The 24,362-nt window shown below is 34.2% G+C and overlaps 1 protein-coding gene across 1 annotated transcript in view; it reads right to left on the bottom strand.

Moving 5' to 3' along the window:
* Window positions 1–24,362, bottom strand: part of LOC142083555 (sodium channel protein type 2 subunit alpha) — a 56,853-nt gene that overhangs the window by 6,554 nt on the left and 25,937 nt on the right. The window contains exons 15-22 of the mRNA XM_075153100.1: window positions 23,977–24,150; window positions 21,906–22,262; window positions 19,789–20,268; window positions 8,962–9,082; window positions 8,439–8,593; window positions 7,294–7,467; window positions 5,027–5,149; window positions 318–599 (exon numbers count right to left, since the gene is read on the bottom strand). Of these exons, the coding sequence (XP_075009201.1) occupies window positions 318–599; window positions 5,027–5,149; window positions 7,294–7,467; window positions 8,439–8,593; window positions 8,962–9,082; window positions 19,789–20,268; window positions 21,906–22,262; window positions 23,977–24,150 (1,866 nt within the window). The remainder of the gene's footprint in view (window positions 1–317; window positions 600–5,026; window positions 5,150–7,293; window positions 7,468–8,438; window positions 8,594–8,961; window positions 9,083–19,788; window positions 20,269–21,905; window positions 22,263–23,976; window positions 24,151–24,362) is intronic.

Here is a 24,362-nt window from a genome sequence, read left to right as displayed (position 1 = left end):
TTTTATCAGTTATGAGTAATATCTGATATAAAAGTTATCTTCTGTGTATAAGCAAAGTAGGTGTACTTGATATAGAGTCAATGCAGCTAAGGTGAATTAGATTTGAATTACGTATTTTTTCTCATAGTCAGCATAGCCTCTACGCTTTGTATTATTTCTGTAGACTCACGGATTTATCCCACACTTTATAATTCCAAACCAAAAAGTGAGAGACAAGATTTCTAAATGAAAGAAACAATGAAAAATTACTTTTTAGTGTTACAAGTAAACAATAGAGAGAGAGAAAGAGAAAGAGAAATTAAGGAGTGGTGACTTACCACTTGAAGCAGAGAAAGATAACCAAGGCCTACATTATCAAAGTTAACCTTCACATTCTTCCATCGGGCAGTTTCATTGTTTTTTATGAGCTCCTCACATTGACTGTAGTTGTTGATTTGGCTGATATCAAATCTCTCATCAGTTGTAGTGTTAACACAGTAGTAAAATTTTCCAGCAAATAGATTTACTCCCATGATACTGAAGATCAGCCAGAATATAAGGCAAACAAGAAGCACATTCATAATGGATGGAATCGCTCCTAAGAGGGCATTCACAACCACCTAGAGTACAAATGAAACCAACGAGAGACCATGTAAGAACACAGGCACCAGTATCTTACAAATGCTTCATCGGCCTTTCTTAAATGTAACACTCTATTTAATTTTGAACAATATTGTAATAAGTGTAATACAATATTAAATAGATGTGTTCAAACCAGGACATCAGCTGAGTATCTGAACACAGAAAAGCTGGTAGTGTTCAGGCAAGTGGCAGATAAGACCTGAAGGGGGAAGAGACTTGATTTAATTCCCAAATGAATTTTGGGGAAAATCAGGCTTCAGGAAAGGAAAATATGAAAATGAGTTCATGTATGATGATGAACGATGATTAAAAACATGCCAGAATAAAAATAAAATAGTAAAGAAAATAAAATTAGGGAGAAAGTAGGTCCATTATGAATGAGAATGATTTATTTAATGATTAAGTTGATGAACTGCTAAATTAGTTAACTCCTATTTTAAATCTGTTTGTAAGTAAGTCTAACAATATAAAATTTAATAACTATGGAGCACCACTGCCAATTTTGCCAAAACAACTGAATCAGATCCTTAGAACCTAATGAAGATTTTGTTTTAAAAATTCAGGACATTAGGTATTACATAGATGAGATTATTTATAATTATTTAGTTTATATAATGTAGGTACTACAACAGATCTTCTAGCACACTATGTTATTTGTTTCTATTTGAAATACAAATACGTAGCTTAAGCCTGTAAAATATTTTGGCATTGCATTTATATCTACAATTAATAGGTTCCATAGAATCAATTACTTGTAAAATTAGTCATCTAGGTAGATCACCTTTCATTCCTTGCCATTTTACAGAATAGAAAATAAAACCTTTGAATGTTAGAGTATGTGATGAACCACCACTATATTTTCCATATAGCAGACTTGGGCTGAAGGAAAGGAGAAATACTTGTTTTACTTTCAGGGCTTCATTCCTGCCAAAACAATATCTCTTTGGGGTGATACATACTTTGGACAATATTCGAGATCCTACAGGACTTCAATGAAATTGTTGTTATGTTAAATTTAGGAGCTGGACCAAATGAGGTTCTTTTCAATATAAATTACTCTATGACTCTAGAAAAGCACAGAATGGTGGATGAAGTCCAAAGCTTCCATGCTTTTTTTTGCCACATATTTTAAATCAAATGTTGTAATAAGTGTTTATTTCTAATGGGGAAATTAAAAAGAAAATCAAAACAGCTTCTTACTCATAGTAAAAATCTCCTTACCAATACCTATTATAAATCAATAAGCAAAAATAATATAGCATTTTATCACTCATCAACCAGGCAGAGAGGATTCCCTGACTAATGGGTAAATATCTTCTGACTATTTCAACAGAGCTGTCTTACGTTGACAGACCTGTACTCTCAGCTTTGTCAATGACATGACTGTGGAAGGCGATGAGGAGTAGTTTGACCTAAACAAATGAATTGTTCAATAATAATGCTAAATTAGTTTAAAATGGAAATCCATGAACTCACTGATTTTAGTGGGGAATTTGACTGGAATAACAAATGGCGAGATAATTTTTTCCCAATTCGGGAATATTTTCCAAATATATATTAGTTATTATTTTTACATTATTTTTATTTAAAGTTATCTCAATTCTTCTACTTAAAAATATAAGTAGATTTCTTAAATGTAATAATATCATCCATCAGTAATAATTATTGAGATATAAGGGGATAAGTAATGAAGTGAAAATATTTGTCCTCAAGCTTTCGGTCTCATTACACCCGAGAATTCTGTTCCTCTTTCTGCTACAGCTGCAGGTCGACTCATGTTCTTCTTTCTTTAATTGCTGGATTTCTACAGCTGACCTACTTTCTCTGTTTTTAGTCTGAGTCCTGAAGCTATAGCAGGATCAGCTTGTAATATGAATCATTTGAAGACACTCAAAACATGCCGTTGAGCACCACTGAAAACACTGATCCAGACACCTCCTAGCTTTCATTGGTAGTAGGGGTGTGAAAAAGAAGGCAAGGCATTACAGCAAGTGAAAGCAATAGAAAGACATTAGGGAAAGCATTAGAAAGACATTAAAAGTGTTGTTTACTGGTTAAAAAAAAGGTAGTATGCGCCTAACACCATATAGCAGTAAGTGATACTGCTTGGGACAGAGCACACACAGGTTAATTATACTCCCACAGGCTACTTTCATGAAGTCCCAAGTGCAAATTAAAAGTGTATTTCCCCAAGCAATAGCAATGGTGGGAAGATGCAGGGAAAACATCATGTTTTCCATAGGGGCAATGTTTTCTATTATTAATTAGTTTGGGCAGGCACAAGTCCTGATCCTAGAAAATAGTATGGTGGATTAAAAATTTTAGATGTGTAGAATGGAATTTCTCGCTTGTATACAGTAAGTATAATGCTCACTGGAAGTAATTTTAAGTGCCTATGCAAATATGTGCACCATACTATATTTTAATATTTTCAGTTCACAGATGTTAAACACCAATGAAATTACTGTTATGAACAGACATATTGAATTTCCATGTATCAGACCTTAAAATCTTCTCATACTAATTTCTTCACCAGCTTGAGCTACTGTATCTTTAACGACATTAAGCCTGAAATGAATTCCTTTAAATAAGGCAAAATTCATTATATCCATAGGAAAATTTCTATGGTTAATTGCCTAACTAATAAAAATATGGGTCGCATTTCTAGACTGACGTTATCTAACTTCATCCACTACTTTTTATTATATCTTTTGCTAAAGTCATAAATCTCCTCCTTATCTGGGTATTTTACAAAGGATACAGTTAGCAGATCAGGATCAAATCAGTAGGTAAAGTTTACATCAACATGGAAGTTATGGGATTGACAATTACCCATAAACCTTCATGACAAAGTGATTGTTTTTTTCTTGCCACATTAAATTGTCACTTAAGCAATTTACTGTGCATATAAAATTTGTACTATTTTGTATTCTGTTTTTTTTGCTAATCATTCTCATAAAAAACCAACAGTTAATGTGTTTTTTAGTGAGATACTATTGAGGTTTTAGATAGGCCTTATATCTGATATGAACATCCCAAATTTTCAAATTTGCTTCAGCAAAGTTCCAGAAATTTGTTGGAGGCAAGGAAGTGGTATTTTCTATTTGAATTTATAACCTTTCATCAAAGCCTGTTTCCTTTTTGGTTGAAGTCTTTTACTTTCCACACACACAGAACATCACATTTTCTTCACAGGCTCACCAATTTGTAATTGACTTATAAATTTGCTAATCAGCTTACAACCTGGGGTGGCAAAGATCAGTGATTGCAGTAGGGAGCGCACACAAGGATCCCTTTTAATTACAGCAATAGGGTGTAATCTGCTGATTAAATCTACACGATATGTCCAAGGCAGACAGACGGACCCTGAAGGTGTAAGTCAGACATCTTTTTGTGGCTGGAGCTAGAAATATCTACCATCTCCAGTTGTTGACCATGGCCCCTAAGAGAAACATTTCTAGAGCTTTCATGTCGTAGCAGAATACATAAGGTCTTTGTCCATTTCAGCGCACTAAAGAAGTGATCTAAACTAATCAATCTGACCTTTCACTGGAATAGACTGAGAGTGCCCAGTTGGGCAGCTGAGGGTCTCAGCTGTGGTAACTGATATGGTGATAACAAATAGCTGGGGACAGTAACATCTCAAATATACCCAACTCCATCAGCAAAAGTCTTCTGATATATTTGCAGGCTGCTTAGTGCTCTATAGATTATAATCAACATTTTAAAATCAATATGGAAAGCAGTAAGCAACCAATTTAGGCCAGAAATCATAAAGCCAGCTCCATCTTTGATATACTAGATAAGTTATCTTAAATAGAATGCAATAGTCCTAATCTGAAAGAGAGAAGGTATTTTAACACTGCCAATTTACTTATTAACATAGGAATTCATTACAAAACTTTTCGATTGTAACAGAAATTCCCAATTAATATTTACAGAATAGTAGGTTAAAAGATATTTGATAGACTACGCATGATATTCTATACTTGGATGAAATACACATGTGAATATATATGTGTGTATATGTGCACACCCTTTTATGAGGAAGTATTGTTTTTTTAAAACTGTTCTGACTATAGCAGGATTTATTTGTATGGGATAAATTCAGTTTTGTAGTAACATTGCATAGGTCCATGCAGTTGATAAATCCTTGGGCCCTCCAGGAAAATATGAAATAGGGTGAAAGGTCAAGAAGCCTAAATAAGTGTAATAATGTGTGCAATACATGTGTGCAACATGAATTCATATAAGCAGATGAAGCCTTTTGCTTATATGTTAGTGATAAATGTAAAATATATAGGATGACAGTGTAGCATTTCTGCATGGATTTGTTGTTGATTATTCTTCATGCATTGTTTCTGTGTATGCATGCATGATTTCAGATTCTTTCATTTTGTCTTACCCTCATCCCTTCAAATCGCGACAAGGCTCTCAGAGGTCTCAAAGCTCTTAGTGTCCTAAGGGATTTAATCGCACCAAGTTCTGAGTAGCCCAAGGCATTAGCTGTTAAGCTAACCAAAGAGACCTACACAAAAACAGAAAGGCAATATTGCTCATTCATCTTGTATATCCTTTTGATACATATGGTGGGGATGATGTGTGCCCTGAAATTCTCAAGAAGATTCAAGGCTGGACCTCTTTCTCCAGGAATCCCTCTATAATGCAGAAAGATCTTTCAAGTCAGACAAAGTAGTATGAAAGTATATTCTAGGTACCTGTTGATGAAACCATGTTGGCAGAATGGTATAAAAATGCCTTCTAAATTCACATAAACCAGTCAACATTTGGTGGTATTTAAAGAAAAATGAAGTCACATGCAAAAAGAAAACTCCCAAAAGTTGGGTGAATTGGAATGGTCAATTTACGTCAGGACTTCCCATTATATCTTCAGGACTTGATGAGAATGTAAAAGCTCTCAAAAAACACATCCAGACCTGGTCTTTGGTCAAATGTAACTTTCTAGTGTCCAGAAAATCTTATTCAACAGCCATAGCTACCAGTGCTGTTCAGATTTAACCAGACTTATCAAGACTGATAACCAACTGTTTGTTAGACAATGGTAGAAGCTTCATTGTTAGGCATATCCACACTTCATTACATTCCCTGTGACTCCTTTAACCACTTCATCAATTCTGGCTTGCATAACGCTGGTCTGGTCTGCAGGCAGATGAGTAAATAAACTAGAATAGCTGTAAAATAAATCATACAATTATCTTTCATCAATAATCCTTAGAAATGTATTTATAGTAAACCATTGGGAAGGAGTGTCCCTAGTAAAGAAGAAAAAAAACCAAACCATCTTCTATTTCCCTCCATTTAATGCCCTTCCCTCCCATCCTTCCTGTTCTCTTTTAATTCTTTAATTTCCAAATTAATATTTTGCTTCGTTGTCTCAATCCTGTGACTAACAAGTAAAAAAAACAATGCTTCAGAGATTATTTTTTTCCATGAAAAAAATTGCACCAGAGTAAGGTTGCCGTGAAAAACTAATAAAGTTATTTGTAAAGTTCACAGAAGTAACCAACCACAGATTATCGAATCAGAATTAAATATTTGTTGATAAATACCATAAACATACAATGACAATGTAAAGTATTGTCCGTGGGGTCTCTGTAAAGCTCTACTGGTCATGGCAATTTACACATCTGATGATTGAGCCAATAAATATTTTACAAGGGTACAGACTCAACCACAGAATACTAAATGTGCATATAGTCATGTTTTATCACAGGATCTGCAATGCTGGTATGGATTTAAAAGTTATAATGTTTTCCAAGCTCTGTATAGTAAAGACTTCATGGTATATCATATCATTGAATTTTTAGGGAGATACATAGTGATTTCTGTAGAATTCTGCTGCTTTCGGAGCGAACAAGTGACTCAAGGCATATTCTTACCTTACACTTCATGGGAATTACATATGTGGAACTGAGAGGTGCCCTATTAGCAGTGTCAGGCTGTTGGGGATGGAAGGGAAATGAATGTCTGCTATATGGTTAAAGATCTGTAGACTTCCGTTCATGCTACCCAGTACTGTGCATACATTGTTGAACATGTAGACTTGAAATTATAATGCACTTCTCACTAGATCTCCTTCAGAAAAGGTGTATCTGCTCGTTGGTGGTGCAGCCTTTTGAATATCATTTGAGAACCCATTCTAAGGGAGCTTATCTATTGTTCTCCAAGTGTCTCTTTAAGTTCACGCACGTGATGCAGTGAAAAGTGCAAGAGTACTGAATAGTACAATGGAACTGAGAGTTCCTAGCAGTATTTTCCTTTCATATTACACAGAGTAAGTGACAGGACACTTAAAGTAATTGATTAGAATGTTAGAAACCTTTAAAGAAATTGCTTTGAAATATTTAAATTCCATATATAGTAAAAACTGAAGAGGATGAACAGCATCCTTTCCACACCGTGAAAAAAGACAGTAAAAACCATAATTTCAATAAAGCATTGCAACTTCAGAAAACTAGAGAATATCAACAAAACATCTCTAGAGTAATAAGTATATCTAAATATTTTTTCTTTTTTGAACAGAATTAAAAACCGTACCACAACAATAGTTTTAAAATAGAGTTCCCTTGACTAGAACAGAAAGCTTATCCTGAAAACATAATATTCTGATTTTTAGAGCCTGTCATACAGGACGTGAAAAAGAATACATACATCGACAATCAGGAAGTCCAGCCAGCACCACGCATTAGTGAAATAGGTTTGAAAGCCATAAGCCACCCATTTTAAAAGCATTTCCAGAATGAAGATGTAAGTAAAAACTTTGTCAGCATATTCCAGCATGGTCTTGATAGTTTTACGTTGCTCTATGTATATATCTTCAAATGCCTGTGAAAAAGATTTTTGAAGATATAATTAAATGTCTTGCAGTGTGGTATATAGTAGTCAAGAAAGAATTTGTGTGATGATAAGGCATATATCCTTCCCTCAAGCACAACTTTTGCTTTCATTCTAGAACGTAGTCTTTTCATAAAGCTGGGTCCAAACACAATATTCAGCTTTCACCTGAGCTGAACAGTGATCCACGAAACTTACTGTCATACCATTCTCCAAATCTCATTTTCATTCATTTCCCTGGATAGCAACGGCTTATTGATATAAGGATTTCCTTTATGGTAGCTACAACTTTTTATCAAAATTATATAAGGGATTTAATAATGACTCTCTGATACAGAATTTTTGAGGAACTAATAATTGAAACTAATAATAAACACTAACCCACAAAGCAATCCTGAACAGAGATTAGTAACTCTCTTTTCAAAAGAAAATGTCTACATTGACAGTGAATCACTGTGCATTGACCCAAGCATAACAAGTACACTATATTTTGCTCCTGCTATGAGGAACTAATTACTTCAGTACTTATTCAGTGCACCTGATTTAACATCAATCTGGTAAAATACCTGATGGAATCACGTTGGCACCTTACATCTCAGTTTGACAATTCAAGTTGCTGTTGATAAGTTCCTAGCTCAGGTGTGGTTTATTTTAAATGTGTATAAGACAAAAAAAAACTATTATCATCAATATGAAGACATATGAATACCAGTCTGATATAACTAATTTCTTATTTCCATTAACACTACATTTTGAACTTGCCAAACAATTTGTTTCATGTCCTGTGAGCAAACTCTCATGTATCCTACAATACATGCCAAATACTTGTTGAGATATGTTGACATTAGAATATTTATGAATTGAATATTAAATTCTGATATGTTACCTGCAGCTATATAATTAACGGTAATTCTAAATGCTCGCTGCTTAAAATAGACACAATAGTTCCACACTGAATTTACCAGAGCACCGCTGCTGAGAAGAATCATGAAGACAATGAAGGTCTCAAACCAGTTGTGTTCAACAATCTTATAGCAGGTTTTCCTAAGATTCCACCAGATTTTCCCTTTCCCATCCTCTACACTGACTTGACAGCATTTGAATCTCCGCACACAGCCTAAGTGCAATAACAAATTTTGAGATGTCAGAATAAGGTAAATATTTATTAGGAATCACAATGAAAAGAAGTAATTTGGCTTTTTTCAGTACTACTGCAATAGATGCTTGTAAATAAGTATCTCCTATTTGGGGATTTTCGTTGCAATATTTGAAGTTAAAGCTTTGTAAGTCTTGTAATACCTTCCAAGGAGAGAGAGGGAACACGAGAACAGTACATCTATAGCAGTACCTCTGAAGGAGTTACTAATACAAACAGAAAATACAACTATAATCACAAAGCTTTTCTTGATTTTGAATAAAAATAGAATCCAGCCCAAATCAACACACTTAGGTCTAATCACCTTGCATATATTTTGCTTCGCTTACCTTCTGTAAAACAAGCCTCTGGCTCCAGAGCTTCTTCAGGTTCTGCTTCTGGCTGTTCCCCTTCTGGAGGTAGTCCGATATCAACTGTACTGCCTTCTGATGAACTGGATGCATTTAATTTCTGTGAATGAAACCCCACATGATTTTTTTTTTCAATTTTATTTATTCTGAATAGATGTTCATGTTTGAAATGCATACCAAAATATTTTGCATGTGTTCCATGCTCCGACATTAAAATAACTTCTTATTTACAATCTATAATGCCAAATTGCTCTACTACAGGTGAGGTCACAAGATTAGAAACTACATCATGTGCATTTTCCCTATTGAAAATATTTTTATATTTTCATACAAGGAATTGCTGAAATTATTAGATTACTATTCTGAGCCACATATAAGGATTCTGAAATGAAATTTCAGTAAGTTAGGAATGGGTGCCTTCCACACTTTGTACTGTTTAATTATTCCAATCATGTGGCTGCATTTTAGATTACACTTCAGATAGCATGTGTTAATATAAATAATTTTCCAACGTCATGACCAAACCAACAGCAAGCTGCACAGATGTATTTTCATGTCTGAAGTAAATGTTATTCTATCAGGTCTGTAAGATCTAAAAAGTTTGAATATAAAATTTTCATCATAATTGACATGAAAACACATGTTATAAGTTGTATAGGATAGTTTAAGTCTCTTTATTTCCAAAAAAGCAGCACATTACTTTTTAAGAGCAGTAGCTGATATTTTGCATTCTCACTTGCCAATGCATTTTCTGAATTTATTGTGCATTTTGAAACTACTTATTACTTTGGTACAGTACACATACATGTCCAATCACTATAAAAGCCCCCAAAAATCTTTATTTTTGGAGGACTAAAGTGAAAACAAATACTTTTAAAACAATACTGTCATAAAACAATACTACACCAATGAATCATACTGATAATATAATCCAAATCTTCAAAATGATTCTTTCACACCATCACATTAGGTTGGCAACAGACAAATATGAGTACTATAATAAGTAAAAGTAGTTTGATCATGGCATTCTATGACTCTTCTAATGTTATCACTATGTGGAGTATAACATCAGTAAAATGGCTGCATTGATAAGTAGCTAATTTTATAAAGGGAATGATGTAAGCAGATTTAGAATACAGTCTATAGGGAATTAATATTAGACAGAGAGATGGACCATGGTAACATTAAAGATGTATCTTTGCTGACACTTAAAACTTAAGTTAGAGGCATTATTCCTTTAAAACGTGTTTGAGACGCTCCAAATTCTATACAGTTTTTTGTAGAGGAAATGTAAAAAATATTAGTATGTGAATACAGAAATTACCATAAGACTTTAATGGAATTTTACATTGCAGACAATATTAAGTATATTCTTCAAACAAAAAGATTAATTCCTTTCTCCCCCACTCTGATTTTATCGAATCACACTGACAATATATTGTGTTGTAATTTTGACATAGGCTTAACTTTGATTTCTGTGTACCACGGTACACTATAGCCCACATTTTAGAGGAAGACCAAACAAATGGAAACATTTATTGTAGGGTATATTATGCGTGTAATTTCAATGATATCTCACACCCATTTCCTTTATGTTTCTTTGAAAATCCCAGCTTACATATTATGTCTTATGTTTGTGCACGAGCTTTAGCATCTATGAGGTTAGGTCCAATGTACAAAGACATGGATGAACACTTTTCTGCAGATTATTATTTACAAATTTCCCATTGCATCATATTCAAATTATAGATAGTGCATGGCAGTTTGGTCATTGTGGAATACTGCCTCTAAAATGGAGAAACTGGAAAGTGTGGGATAAATACTGTAGTCCTCAAGTTAAGGACCACAGCATTTAAACATCAGTGGAAGTCAATCATCAGTTTGAAGAAAGGCCAGAAATACCACAAACGCAAGGTACATTCCAAAGAAATTTATATATGGTGTTAAAAATGAATGTTTATTAATACAATACAGTAAATAATTTTTAAACTGAGAAGTGACTATCTGTATTATGTAGAGTTTTCTTAAAATGTTGCTTGCATCATTCCAATCTGAACAGCATTTCTAGCAGAATGCTGTAGTAGTAGCAGAGCAAACAGAAATTATGAACTGGTTAAACCATAAGTTTGAAAGACCTACTGTTCATTCTTTTACAGGAAAATGATATTACATAGTTAGTTTAATCAGTACATGTTAATTTTAAGAAGGGGTAATGAATTCCTATTACTGAAATTGCATAAGACTAACAGTTAACTCAAGGTGGAAGATTAGAGATATCCACTATAAGGAGAGATCAAAAAGATCAGGTAGAAAAGGTAGAAAATGATACAGTAGAACAATCAATTATCAGGAACATCAGAAAGCCATCTTTATTTATGTGGGGCAGTATGTATGGTGAGTTGTATCTTACAAGTCTCTTCTCACTGAAAATCTGGTATGCTTCTTTTAAAGAGCTGTAATAATAATCACAGGAGTTAAGCTAAACAGAAAAATCCTAAATTGAATCAACAGCAGCTGATACTCGAAACACAACAATGAAATGCCTTATCCCACTGAGAATTCAGTTACTCTCCTGTTGTTGATGTAACAGAGTATTTCCTTAGCATGCTGTTCTATTATACCTGAATTTAGCTCCAACCTGATCAGTGTATGAAGAAGCATATTATAAAAATTATTCAATAAATTCAATCTGTAATAATTCAGTATCATTTGGGGAAGAAAAAATTGAAAATTTTCAACGGAAATAATTATACTTTTTTTTGTTTGTTTCTTTGTTATTTTTAACATTGAATTTATTGTATGGCATTCTATACAATATTTATAAAATTTAGTATGCATTACAAACAGCTAGGAAGGTTTTATGATACAACATTTTAAGATTTTACCAAATCAATTAAGTTCAGTATGCTAGGAAAAGTTTTCAGTAACAATCACATATTTCCACAGCAAACTTCTGCTCTGGTATAAAGCAACTGGCCCAGGGATGTTGTGCTGATTTCAATGTATTCAACACAAAATCACCTGGGAATGGACCATGTTATTGCTGATTATGTTTTGTCCATATGCTTTAATACATAGGAAGACTTTTTCTACCACTTACTGTGACTTGCCAGTGTTCACGCATATGGAATCCAGCTGGATAGCTAGACAACCCCTAATTTCAGACCCTGATATGTTAAGTGTGTAGCGTATGTCCCAGTTCTTTACCTTAACATATCTCAAAGTTACCTTTGTACCTGATAAATTCTTCTCTGCTCACCAGCATTACAAAAACTGGATTTAGGCAATGCTATATACTTAACATGTATACAGCTTTTTAAAAAAAAATGAACCTGTAGAAACAAGATAATCATCAAACCCAAACGCTATTTTTGATATTATAGTAAGTCCTTTATAAGCCTTTTTTATACCATGGTTCTAGGTTTCAAAAGTATTCAGTCACCCAGATTATAAGAGATTTATCAGCATCGAGTATTAGACACTCTTCGAGAGTTATGATGCTAGATTTTTTCTGAATAGTATGCTAAGGAAATTATTCTCAGGGAAATCTACTTTTCAAAACCTCAGAAAGTATATACTCCATTCCTTTTCACTGAAGACAATATGGGGACAAAAGTACTTACATGGTTCTAAAGCAGCAATATACTGATTATCATAGAGATTTATGTATCTTTTACGTCACATCTACCAACAGCATTGCCAGTCATGCTTTAGTCAGCAATGCAGTACAGTATGAGATACAGATTTTAGTTTAGCTTTCAAGATAGAAACTGAACGTGGAAAGCAGCTTGCCTATCAGAGCAGCATTGCAAAAAGCAGCAGCCAAGATTAGGTCAGGAAGTTTTTGACATAATTACTTTCTGAACCTCAACAACATCTCATAGATTCATACAATTCTGCTTCACTTACAGCCAGGCCCCTTTGAGCTTCTAACATTTCTTTCTTTCTTTCTTTCCAAGATGATTATCCAAAAGTAGCTGAACAGCTCTTAGTTTAACATTTTTAACAAAGCCTGAAATTTCATGATTGGCCAGGATGCCACTAATAGCTGTTGAAATCATAATTTAAGGGACTGAAGGAGCAAAGAGCAGAACAGATATAAGCAGGAAGATGGTGCCAACAGAAACCACCATTTTGATTTTGCTTTTAATTTCTTTTCCTCCAAATACCTGTGAAAATGTTAAATAATGGAAATTATATTGTGTTTATTTTCTCAGTGCTGTGTGGCTGTCAGTATGAAAATGAGATGTTCTGTGATATAAATGGCAATATTGTATCCAAACTTATCCGGTCTTTTTCATCACAGCTATATCACCTATAAAATCGACCAAGTGGTAAATATCATTGTGGTTCCATTGGTATCATTCAGTGGCATCTGGATGTCACTCTTTCTAGTGCTTAGACAGTCAAGCATAATAACTCTATTGTTCAAAAAACCAAATCATTGTAAATCAAAGCAAAACAATTCTGTGATGATTATTGTTTGCAAATACTGCAAAAAAACAGGATCCCTAAATTATAGTCCACTCTGTACTTTATTGCTATTCATAATTCCTTTGATCTACTTATTTATGAGCATTTGATAAATGAAAATATTTGCAAGAATGTTGGATGAAAGCAAAAGCATCCTAAGTAGCAGTGGAAATATTTGCAAAAGCACTCCCACTGGAAGCTACTTAAAAAGGCTCTTTAATTCACACAAGCAATAGTGAAAGGATATTTCTGAAATAGAGCAAGGGACTGCTGTTTGTAAAGATTAATTAAGCGAACTCCAATTAACTCTAATATTAACAATATCATCCACTATGAATCACAATATGCCAATACAATGTGACCAATTCACAATCAAAAGCCTAAATTCATCAGAGTATCACAGGATTTTGAATAATGAATATTTTTAAATCAAAATATGACTTATAAGAGAAATTATTCCCTACAAAATATAAGACAAAAAGCTATGCAATAAGTATATTTTAACTCCACTGATTTACCAAACCGAAAGCAGCATCATACAATTATGGTGTTGTAAATACTATGGTAATGTTTAACAGGTGAGATGTAAATCATACTGAAGCTGGGGACGTTTTGGTCTGAAATCAGTAGCTTATTTACTAGGCTGCCGAACTTTATTTATTACTGATAAGATGAGAATAAGTTTAAGTTTCTCAGGGCAGACAGTTTTAGATGTTTGGGGAGGTAGTCAATTTGTGAGCATAAATTAAAGAGCTATGTTAAGACTGAATTGGGCCAGATCTTGCTATCAGTTTTCTCTTTGCACCGCTACACTTGTAAGTGTGGGTGTAAGTAAGAGCAGAACTGATCTCTGAATGTTTGACCAGCCAAATATCAGTTTTGTATGAGGTTTTTTTAACCAAATGATGGTCACATGCTTTGACTGTGGAAATTAAATGAATTTCATGCTTAATGTTGCTTCAAGTACTTCATATTAATCTCCAAAAAAACTAAATGCTTATACAAGTACTGAAGAAAATAATTTCTAAGAAAAAAATTGTGAAAAATAAATGTGACTATCATGAGTTTGCAAGTTACCTCCATTATAAGCTAAAATACAATAGTATGAAAGTTTTCCAAAACAGCTAGCAGCCTTTCATTATCAACACAATTTACAGATGAACTTACATAAGCTTCTGATGAGAAACATAGCTTACATGTTACATATTCTGTCTTCTTTCAAAAGAAAAGAAAACCCTTCAGAAATAGAATCCTGAAAACTTTACCATCAAGATTGGGAAAGGTACATAGCATGCACTGCAAAATACTATTAAAATATTATGGAAAGTATAGCATCTGAACCACAGAAATATTGGGGCTGCCGATCTTGCCTGACCATGCTGTGATGTGAGTCCCATGACTCAGCAGAGAGCAGCTGTGCATGTTTGTACTTTATTGCAATGAATGGGTCAGGATCATAGCTGAAGAGCATGCAGGCCAGTCAATATCCGTTAAAAAGTGATTAGATAGTATATACATATAGATGTATAACTTGCTTAGGTAACCTGTGTAAAATTGGTGACACGATGCTCTGCCTCGCTAAAAGGCACCAGAGCTGCCCGCTCGACTGATCCAGCTTGGTTCTACTCCTGTGAGAAGTAAGAATGGTAGGAAATGAAGTTCAGGACACAGCACCTCTGCTTTTTTGCACTGAATACTGCTTAAAGTAAAATATACATTATTAAGGTGTCTGCAACAGCATTAGGAGATCCCGTATTTTTCAAGGCATTTAAAAATATCTTGTAACTTGGTATATCTTGGTGTAATTAGTAGCCTAGAAGTTATACTTAGCATAAAAATCTAATTATTGCACAGCTATACATGCATTACAAAATTTTCTATATAAATGAACCCCATAGTACTTAAGGACCTAAAAATGAAAAATTATTTTTTATAGCTCCTATGCTGGATAGCAGTAATGCAGCTTAGGTCCACAGACCTTTACATATAGGACCACAGACTCAGCACAATGGCCCCATATTTGTTAACGGCCCTATTTTCATGGTAAAGTTTTAGTTAGGATTTGTGCTCTAATTCCCTTATTACATTGTATTCCCCCACTACCATTCTCATGGACACAATGTTCTCATAATTAATTCTGGTTTAGGTTTCAGGCAATTTTCTAGAAAATTCCTCCTAAATTCACACCTACTAGCATGAACAATATTGTATGTATTGTTTCTAGAAAGGCATAATCTAGTTAATATTTCCATCAAAATACTGGAAAAGATGTATGTTATAATAAAGAATTCACCAAACATTACTATACCTAATTAAAACTTGCTAATAAATTATAATTACTTTGCAGAAATTCAGCTTATTGCCCTATACCACAGTGAATACGTGTATGCATACGTATACATAGAGAAAAGCAAAAGCACATAGACACACGCTCATTAGCATCTAGCTATCTTGTGCAGAGTGTTCTCACAGTACATGAATACCTAAACTGTCTTTCATTTGGGATACTGCTAATTGATCGTGGTCTAGTGGCAGTTTCTGACTTCAGCTCTTTTAATTTGTGGTATAAGCAATGAAGTGACTGGCAGATCAACACTCGGCAACAGCAGAATCATAAAAATGGGAAAACGTGAGAGGGCAGAAACGTGAGGCACATTATGGCATGACAAAAAAGAGGAAGCCTTGAACAAAAAGCCATTTGTAGTCACTTTTTTAATTAAAAAAATGCATTCATTTGCTATGGATCATTTTCATGGCAAGAGTGTTGGTCCTGTGACTAATAAGCCACTCTTCTCTATATCAAAAAAACATGGTGGATAAGAATTATCTAGTGAAGACTAGGAATTAGGATTAAGATAAAAAAATGCACTTTTGTAATTAAAATCTATTTGAAATTTAGGCACTTAAATAAGAAATATGCTCACAATGTCTTTGCTTAACTGCTGTGTCTCTCTTGAAGGTGCCTGAAATTTGTAAAAGTTTCCCTTCAACTTTTCACCTTCAACTTCTGCAAGAGTAAGAAATTTTGGTCCTGAATATACTCAGAAGTTTGAGGCTTGACCAGTCAAAACTGCTTGGCACTAGCTCGTTCCTGACTGAACATGACTTTCTTATCACCTGATCAGTTTGCAGTTCCTGAAGCATGATTAACACACACATTTACAGGATTAAGTGCCTCCAAGAATGCAATGAGGACACTGTTTTCTTTTAAATATTGTATCTGGAGGAGAAAGCCTTCCTTTTATGGTGGAAGCTTAATGACTGGAGCTCATGTCTCAAATGGAGGATAATCTGCTTTAAAATTTTCCCTATGGAATTCAAATCAGTATTTTTGTCACCTTGTAGAAGGTGACAAAACAATAGAAGTTGGGGTCCTTCTATTTGAAAAGGAAAGATTTGGCTAATGAAGACAGTCAGCAGTCATACCATCCTGTTATACAATGAAGAAATAGATGCACCATTGTCATTGTGGTCATACTCAGTCCTGCTAACCACCAGCCTATAGGTGTGAATAAGGTACATCCTCCATCTCTTCTACTGACATAATGCTCTTGTGCAGTAAATAGTTAAAGATTGAGTGTAGAAGCAAGAGGGAGAATGTTGGTGATCCGGGAATTCATATGGGAAATTCAGGTTTTGGTCCCTGTTTCAAGGCAGTTTCTGCATTTTAGCCACTGACTATTGACTGTTAAAAAGTTATAAACAGATTTTGTAACACGGAAAGATTTCTTTCTCAAAACAGATGCCTTAATCATTAGGCACTACCAAAAGTCATGTTCCTTCTTACTACCACTGTTCAGTGAATCACAAATTATTTTCTGCACAACAATTGTAGCTTCAGCATAAGAAATGGAGGATACTCCACTAGTACAGAAAAGTACTGTGATTACATTTTTAAAAACAAACTTCAGCAGCTAATTAATCCAATAATCACTAATGAAAATATTTAAATTACTACTTTCTGTCATTTTAATGACATATAGTATTTAAATTAGTAGAATCCAATTACACTTCCAAATGACTTTTTGCAGAGAAGTTGCTAATTAAAAATTATCAGAGCTATAATCTATTTTGATAAAACTTCAGTTAATACGTACATAACTTCATAGCCTTTGAAAAAGAACACGCACAGGAAAAGTATATAGGACAATTTAAAACATGGTTTACTACTACCATGAGTAGTGGTAGTATCAGAATTAATCTGATATGGGTGGGAGCTCAAAATAAGAAGCAAAGAGAGGAGAGTTTTCCTGGGTGCATAGTTCTGATTGTACTGGGACTTCACAGTCAACATCTCAGACTGTATCTGTATCAGAAGATTTTCTTTCAGTGTCATTCATACAGTAATATAATCTGAAGCATCATTGCCAGTTACAATATAGTTGCAGAATAAACTAACAGTGTCTTCTTCACTCTTTCCAATTGAGGCATTTAGAATGTTTTATGAAAAATGATAGGGTTAGATTGACAGCACCCTTGAAACCGACAGAAATACTATACTAACTTTACAGAAAAATACAGAAGGACAGATAGGTATTTGTTACTCCACTAAGATAGCAATAAATATTTTGTGATGAAGAAATCCAAAGTATTCTGTTTCCTAGTACTGAAATTTAACTTAAGACACTTTATTCCCAAACTTTCAGTACATCCTCTGGCTATCACTGGTTGCTAAGCACAGAAAAGGCTGAAAGCGATAGATGGACTTTAACATGATTAACAGGAAAAAAAGAACAAACCCAGAAGGACCCGGCCTATACCAAGAAAGTATGCGATTTACAGAAAGACAGAAAAATATGCAATCATTACGTATGCAATCATTATGTATGCAATCATTATGTATGATCTCACTGATAGGTGAAATTTGACCAGATTAGCAGTAGAATTTGCTGCTCCTTTGGCAACAGTAGGTTTTGAAACAGTTAACAATGGGACAATAGAACAATGGAACAGCAGAAGAAAGGAAGGACAGAACAATGCACTAGCCCTGTGTGGTGTAAAGGTGCTTGAAGAAGATTCCTTTTCTTATCCTATGTGCAAAGATAGAATAGAATCAACCAAAATCCTACATTCAGACCAAGAAACTTTCATATAATCACCCTCTTCGTTACACAGAACAATTAAAGGTTAAACTACAACAACTTCTGCTTTGTTCTACACCCAAGTCATGGTTTTGAAGAGTAAGATAAATACTAATACAAACAATCTGCAAAAAAGAAATATTTTTAAAGGAACATAAAGATGTTTCTGATGATAAGAAACAAGAAAATATGACTCATTGTGTGATGCAGTCTGTACAAAAAAGGATCTCAGGGTAAGAATTGCTAGAATGTTATCCATATTTATACCCTCAGATTCGAGCGTGAGAAAATCATTTATGAAAACATTTATGTTAGTTTATGTCTACACCATAGTATGCAGTACTATTCAAAAAAACCCATGCTAATTCTGAATGAACTAGCATCAGTACTATGCATAGCATAGGCTTATTCTAATTGAGGTGGTGTGCCTCCACCACGTACAATTGTGCAGGACAGAGCACTGGCTTAACACAATAATAATGGCTTCAGCATCCACTGTAACTCACTCACTAAGTACTAGCTCGGATTTGTCCATTTGGCACCACATTGTGCCAGAAAGAGGTACATTTTATTACGCTCACAGTAGGTAACAGATTCAAATATCTTAAAGCTTTAAAAATGACAATGGGTAACCATATGAAAGGATCTTATATTGAGATATAAAATTTTATAACATTTTTACCATAAGGCCATTATTTCACTTCTTCAGTGATTCTGCTACTATCAGACAGATTATTAGTGATTTATATGAAATCATTTAGTAATGCTGTCCAGTATTCAATTGTACTTATGATGTATCTAAATGTATTGTGGCTATATCAAAAAGGGTAAAGGCATAAGAATGAACTGTTAATTTGACAGGAGGCACTCCAGAAAGCAGACAAAAGAGTAAATAAACTGCACTGATGAAATAAGCAGGGAGAAACTTGCACAACCCCCCCACATTTTGTAAGACTTTTGGTACCCAGGACTATTATATTGGTTTATTTTTCTGTTAATGATTTAACTAAATAGGAAAAAAGTATTAATTTTCTAAAAAATTGTCCTATGCATCTTGATTATTACTGTAAATGCAATACTGTACTACCATCTCATTCAAAACCTGCAACCTTACATCAATTTACCTTAAATACCATTACAAGTTTGTATATGCTGTTATACAGGAATTAAATAGAGATTTGAATTCAACACTAGTAACCTTAGGAAAAAAAAGAAAAGCATCAGAGTATTTTAAATATAGAAATAGTCTTACCTCTTTGCTTTCTTCCAGGTCTGACTCGCTACTGAACTCCTCTGTATTTAAATTTTCAAAATCTGATTCCCCAACAGCAATTGGCACTGTCACAGTGAGACTTGGGTTGTTTATGAATGACATGTAATCACTTTCATCAACAACATATTTTTCCACGCTGCTGCCTATGCCACTGGTAGTTCCATTCCCTTCTTTAAGATAGGCAAGGTTTTTACCTATTTCTACTATTGTGTGGTTGGAAATACAGCTGTCTTTTTTGTTGTTTAGGTCTTCAAGAGGTTTGATTTCATCTAAAACTTTCTGCTTTCTGACAAAGGCTTTTTGGATGAATTCACGCACTTTTCTCTTCACATAATCTATGCCTTTCTGAATCCTTGCCACAGCAATCTGGAGATTGTTCATTTCATTATCATCGTCTGTAGCAGCAAGGTTGTCTGAACTAAATGAGCTCAGCAGCAATGCCAAAAAGAGGTTGAGTACCTGAAAGAGAGTAAGGAGAAAATATACTGGATCTCTTATTTTTAAGTCATAAAGGTAATTCCATTATGGGTTGTTCAATATGGCATAATTTTTATTTCACAGCTAGCACTTTATTTCAACCCACCTTCCTGCCATTCTTTTCAGTCCATAACCCCTGTCCCCCATATTTTATTATAACTTCTCAAAAACATTTTTAGCTTGTTTGACTTGACTAATATAGGTGAAAATCTGAGCTGTTCCTTGACTTTCTCCTCCACACTGGAAGTAATGCAGGTCTGCTCCTCAAAATGGAGAATGACATAAGAAGGCAGGATACAACATGATGTAGTTATTTATGCAAGCTACATTCACTGTAGTGTTCATAGGCGAGGGGAATGCAGGCAGACTCCAGTCTTCTACAGTTCAACAGACCATAGTTTCCGTGTTTCTAATTCAGAATATAATAAACTTATATATTTGCCAAGAATATATTAGTCTATTTTTGGTTTGGGCAGGAAAACTAGCTAAGAGATAAAAAGTCCACAGATGTGATACCCCTCAATTTTAGGAAACTATTTCAGAATTTCTTGCATGACATTTTACAAACATACAAGAGAAATTTGGACTACATGTAATTATGACAGACTATGTGCAAAACTGATTAAAAAACAGAATTTAAATTATATTTGTCAATTCTTCCAGTTCAAACTTGCAGAATATTTTAGAAGGTATACCACAGGAGTCTCACATTAGTCCGGTTAAACTTGGTATTTATGCCTGTGGGTAAGCATATTTATAAAGTTTGTGGATGATACCAAAAAGAGAAGGGATGCTAGCACTCAACAAGAAAGAACTACAATTAGGCATAACCATGGTAAATTGGTGAAATGATTCAAAATCAGTATGACATTTAATTCTGAAGTACTAGTGTGGAAACGTTGCTTACAAAAAATTAAAAGTACATATACAGAAAGTGTGAAAACTGGCAAGGTGGAAGCACTGCAGAAAAGGGCATATAGGCTGCATCAGGAAAGCAATGCTGGTGCAGAAATTTCATGTGTCATTTGGGGATGTATCACAAGCAATGCTGGGTGTAAAACATGGAAGACTAATTATTCCACATTATTCGGTACTTGTGTCTCTATCCAAAATGTTGCTTGGGAGGAATTCAGAGGCCAGTAGCAAAAGGGATAAGCAGTTTAGAAATCATCACCTATGAGAAAAAACTGAACAGCTAGGCTTATTTTGTTTCAGAAAGAAAAGACTGGAAGTGGAAACAGTAAGCCTTTAAGTAATATAAATGTTGTCATGAAGACCAACTGTTTTCCATCACTATTGAGACCAGTCAGTTTAATTGGCTATAGAAAGTGATTTAAGTTAGATGGTTTTTTAAAAGCCATTTTTAACTATAAGCATAATTCAGCACTGATATTACTACAGTGGTTACAAACTTACTGAAGATTTAAAAGAAAAGGTAGACAAACATTTTTCATAAATGATCAAGGTATATTTGAACCTGGTTTAGAGAAAGAGCAAGTGAATTACATGATCTCCTAAAGAGAATGGAATCCTTCTCCAGTCTTCATCTCTGATTTCTAAATCATGAAAAATAGGAAATATGTTCTAATAGTTTTAAAAAATTCCCATCAATTACGTACCACTAGGTTTCCAATCACCATGACCATCATGAAGACCGTAAGGCACATAGTTTGACCTGCAACCTCCATGCAATCCCACATCGTTTCTATCCATTCTCCACACAGCACTCGAAACACAATCAAGAAAGAGTGGAAAAAGTCATGCATGTGCCAGCGTGGAAGTTCACAGTCGCTAGAGATCTTGCAGACACATTCCTTGTAGCTTTTCCCAAACAGCTGCATCCCAACCACAGCGAAAATGAACACAATGATGGCCAGCACTAGGGTCAGATTACCCAAAGCCCCCACTGAGTTGCCAATAATCTTAATCAGCATATTTAGAGTTGGCCAAGATTTTGCCAATTTGAAAACTCGAAGCTGCAAAACAGAAGAATAGTATACAGTTATTCATGTTACTAATTGTAATGAAATTATTGCTATACATTTCATATTTCAGTTACCCTGTGTCTAAATAATGTCTCATGTAACCTTTAGAAACTTCAGTTACAAAATTTATTTTGCCAGTTCTTTGTACAATACTAGGCATCAGCAGATTCAAGTCATAAGAAATCAAAAATACTGTCTCTACGCTCATTTAAATTACATTGCAATTATCACAAAGTCTCCAATTCAGACTTTGCCTCTTTTGGTGGCTTTAGATGTCTATAAACAAGTTGTACTTGTTGGACAAGTTGGACAAAACAGTCTTTCTCCTTTAGTTAACTTGAAGAGAATATTACTAAAAATAAACTGGCACATATGAAATGTGATCAGGATTGTAACAGGATTGTAAGTGTATAGACATTTCCAATCTCTTTCATCTTAACTGGCAGAGAGATGGAAGAAATGGTTTTCCTAGAAAGAGAAACAAGCTAGAGTTGTTAATGAAGGCATACAAGTTACTCGCAAGTATCTTTAACAATATCTTCTCTGTCATTTAAAATAAGCATAATGTGTCTTACAAAGTTTGTCATACAACATTGAGAAAACCAGAGAAAGGAAAGTTTATATTAAAGTACAACTTGAAACAGACAAAAAGGAAATTATTTGGAAAGATACAGCAAGTGTTCAGACAACTGAAAGAGGAGAATACTAAGAAATCTAAATATTATTTCATCGGATGAGACATAAATAAAATATATAGACGCAAAGTCAAAAACAGAATTCTATTACTGAAGGAGAAGTCAATCCAAACAGACATTAGACTTTAGGCAAAGTGCAATATAATGCTATACAGAAAGCCAGCAAAGGGATGAATTTAAACCCCCTCTTTTTTTAAAGGGGGTTTATTTAACTTTTATTTAAATTTAAATATTTTTTGCTTTATTTAAGGCAAAAGTTGAGCTTGATGACTAGGAACTCTAGCCTCATGTTTTTTACTGCATAGGTCTTTTCAGAAGAGGATTTGAACATGAGCTTGCATGCTAGCCTAGTCTTCAGCAAGACCAAGGTTTTTCAAGTTCCTATTCATGACAGAGATATCTAATAACAGACAGAGATACTGTAGTGACTTCCGAACAGAAAAGCTGTTAGACAGCGGATGGACCCTTGCAGAGGATGGTAAAGAGAAGGCAGGTGGTGATGAAGAATCCCTATCCGAAGAAAAATCTTAACACTACTCTTTTCTAAAACTAACCATGTAAGCAAACTGGTAATGGAAGTCTATCAGCTAAAACTGTAAATAAACTTTTATTAACTAATGTGTTATTTACTAAGAGATTTGCTAATCTTCAGTCACAGGTAGTGAGGGCCTGTGGTTCTTGCATTTTTTATTCCCTCATCTAGGGAGAAAAAGACTCTAAGAGATACTACTATTAAAAAAAGTTAATCCTTAAAGCACACTCACTGCAAGAACAGAATTGATGTTGACAATGTCCTGAAGAAGAAATATACACTACTAAGATAATATGCAAAACAAACTTGACATAATAGATACGTGCCATTTAGTGGGTATGCAATTTAGTATTTTGTAAGTTCTTATGAAAAGGTCTTCTGTCTTAGCCAATATATGATGCACAAATGAAAAATGCACAACATACATGCACAAATACAAAAATATAACATAGAAACGTATTTTATTTAGTATATTTACCAATCGGAATGATCGAAGGACAGATAATCCTTCTACATTTGCAAGGCCAAGCTCCATTAAACTAAGACTCACAATAAAACCATCAAAAATATTCCAGCCCTCTTGGAAATAATAATAAGGATCCATGGCAATTATCTTGAGAAACATTTCTGCTGTGAAAATTCCAGTGAACACCTGCAAGGAAAATACAGTTTCTTACTCCAGTTTAATGAGAAAATATTAAAACAATAAAACTAACAGTAACTTACCAAACTTTTGGTAAGTTATATCTTCAGCAAGCAATCCATGATAAATCTGAATAGCTTCTCTATATTGGGGTTAGGAATTAAATTCAGATTTGAAGCAGTGATGCATTGTGATGCATCACAATGTTTCACTGCCAAAGA

Source organism: Calonectris borealis, chromosome 6 (assembly GCF_964195595.1).
Source record: "Calonectris borealis chromosome 6, bCalBor7.hap1.2, whole genome shotgun sequence".
Classification (NCBI taxonomy): Eukaryota; Metazoa; Chordata; class Aves; order Procellariiformes; family Procellariidae; genus Calonectris; species Calonectris borealis.
Note: the sequence above shows the minus strand (reverse complement) of the source record. Positions and strands in the feature narration are given on the sequence as shown.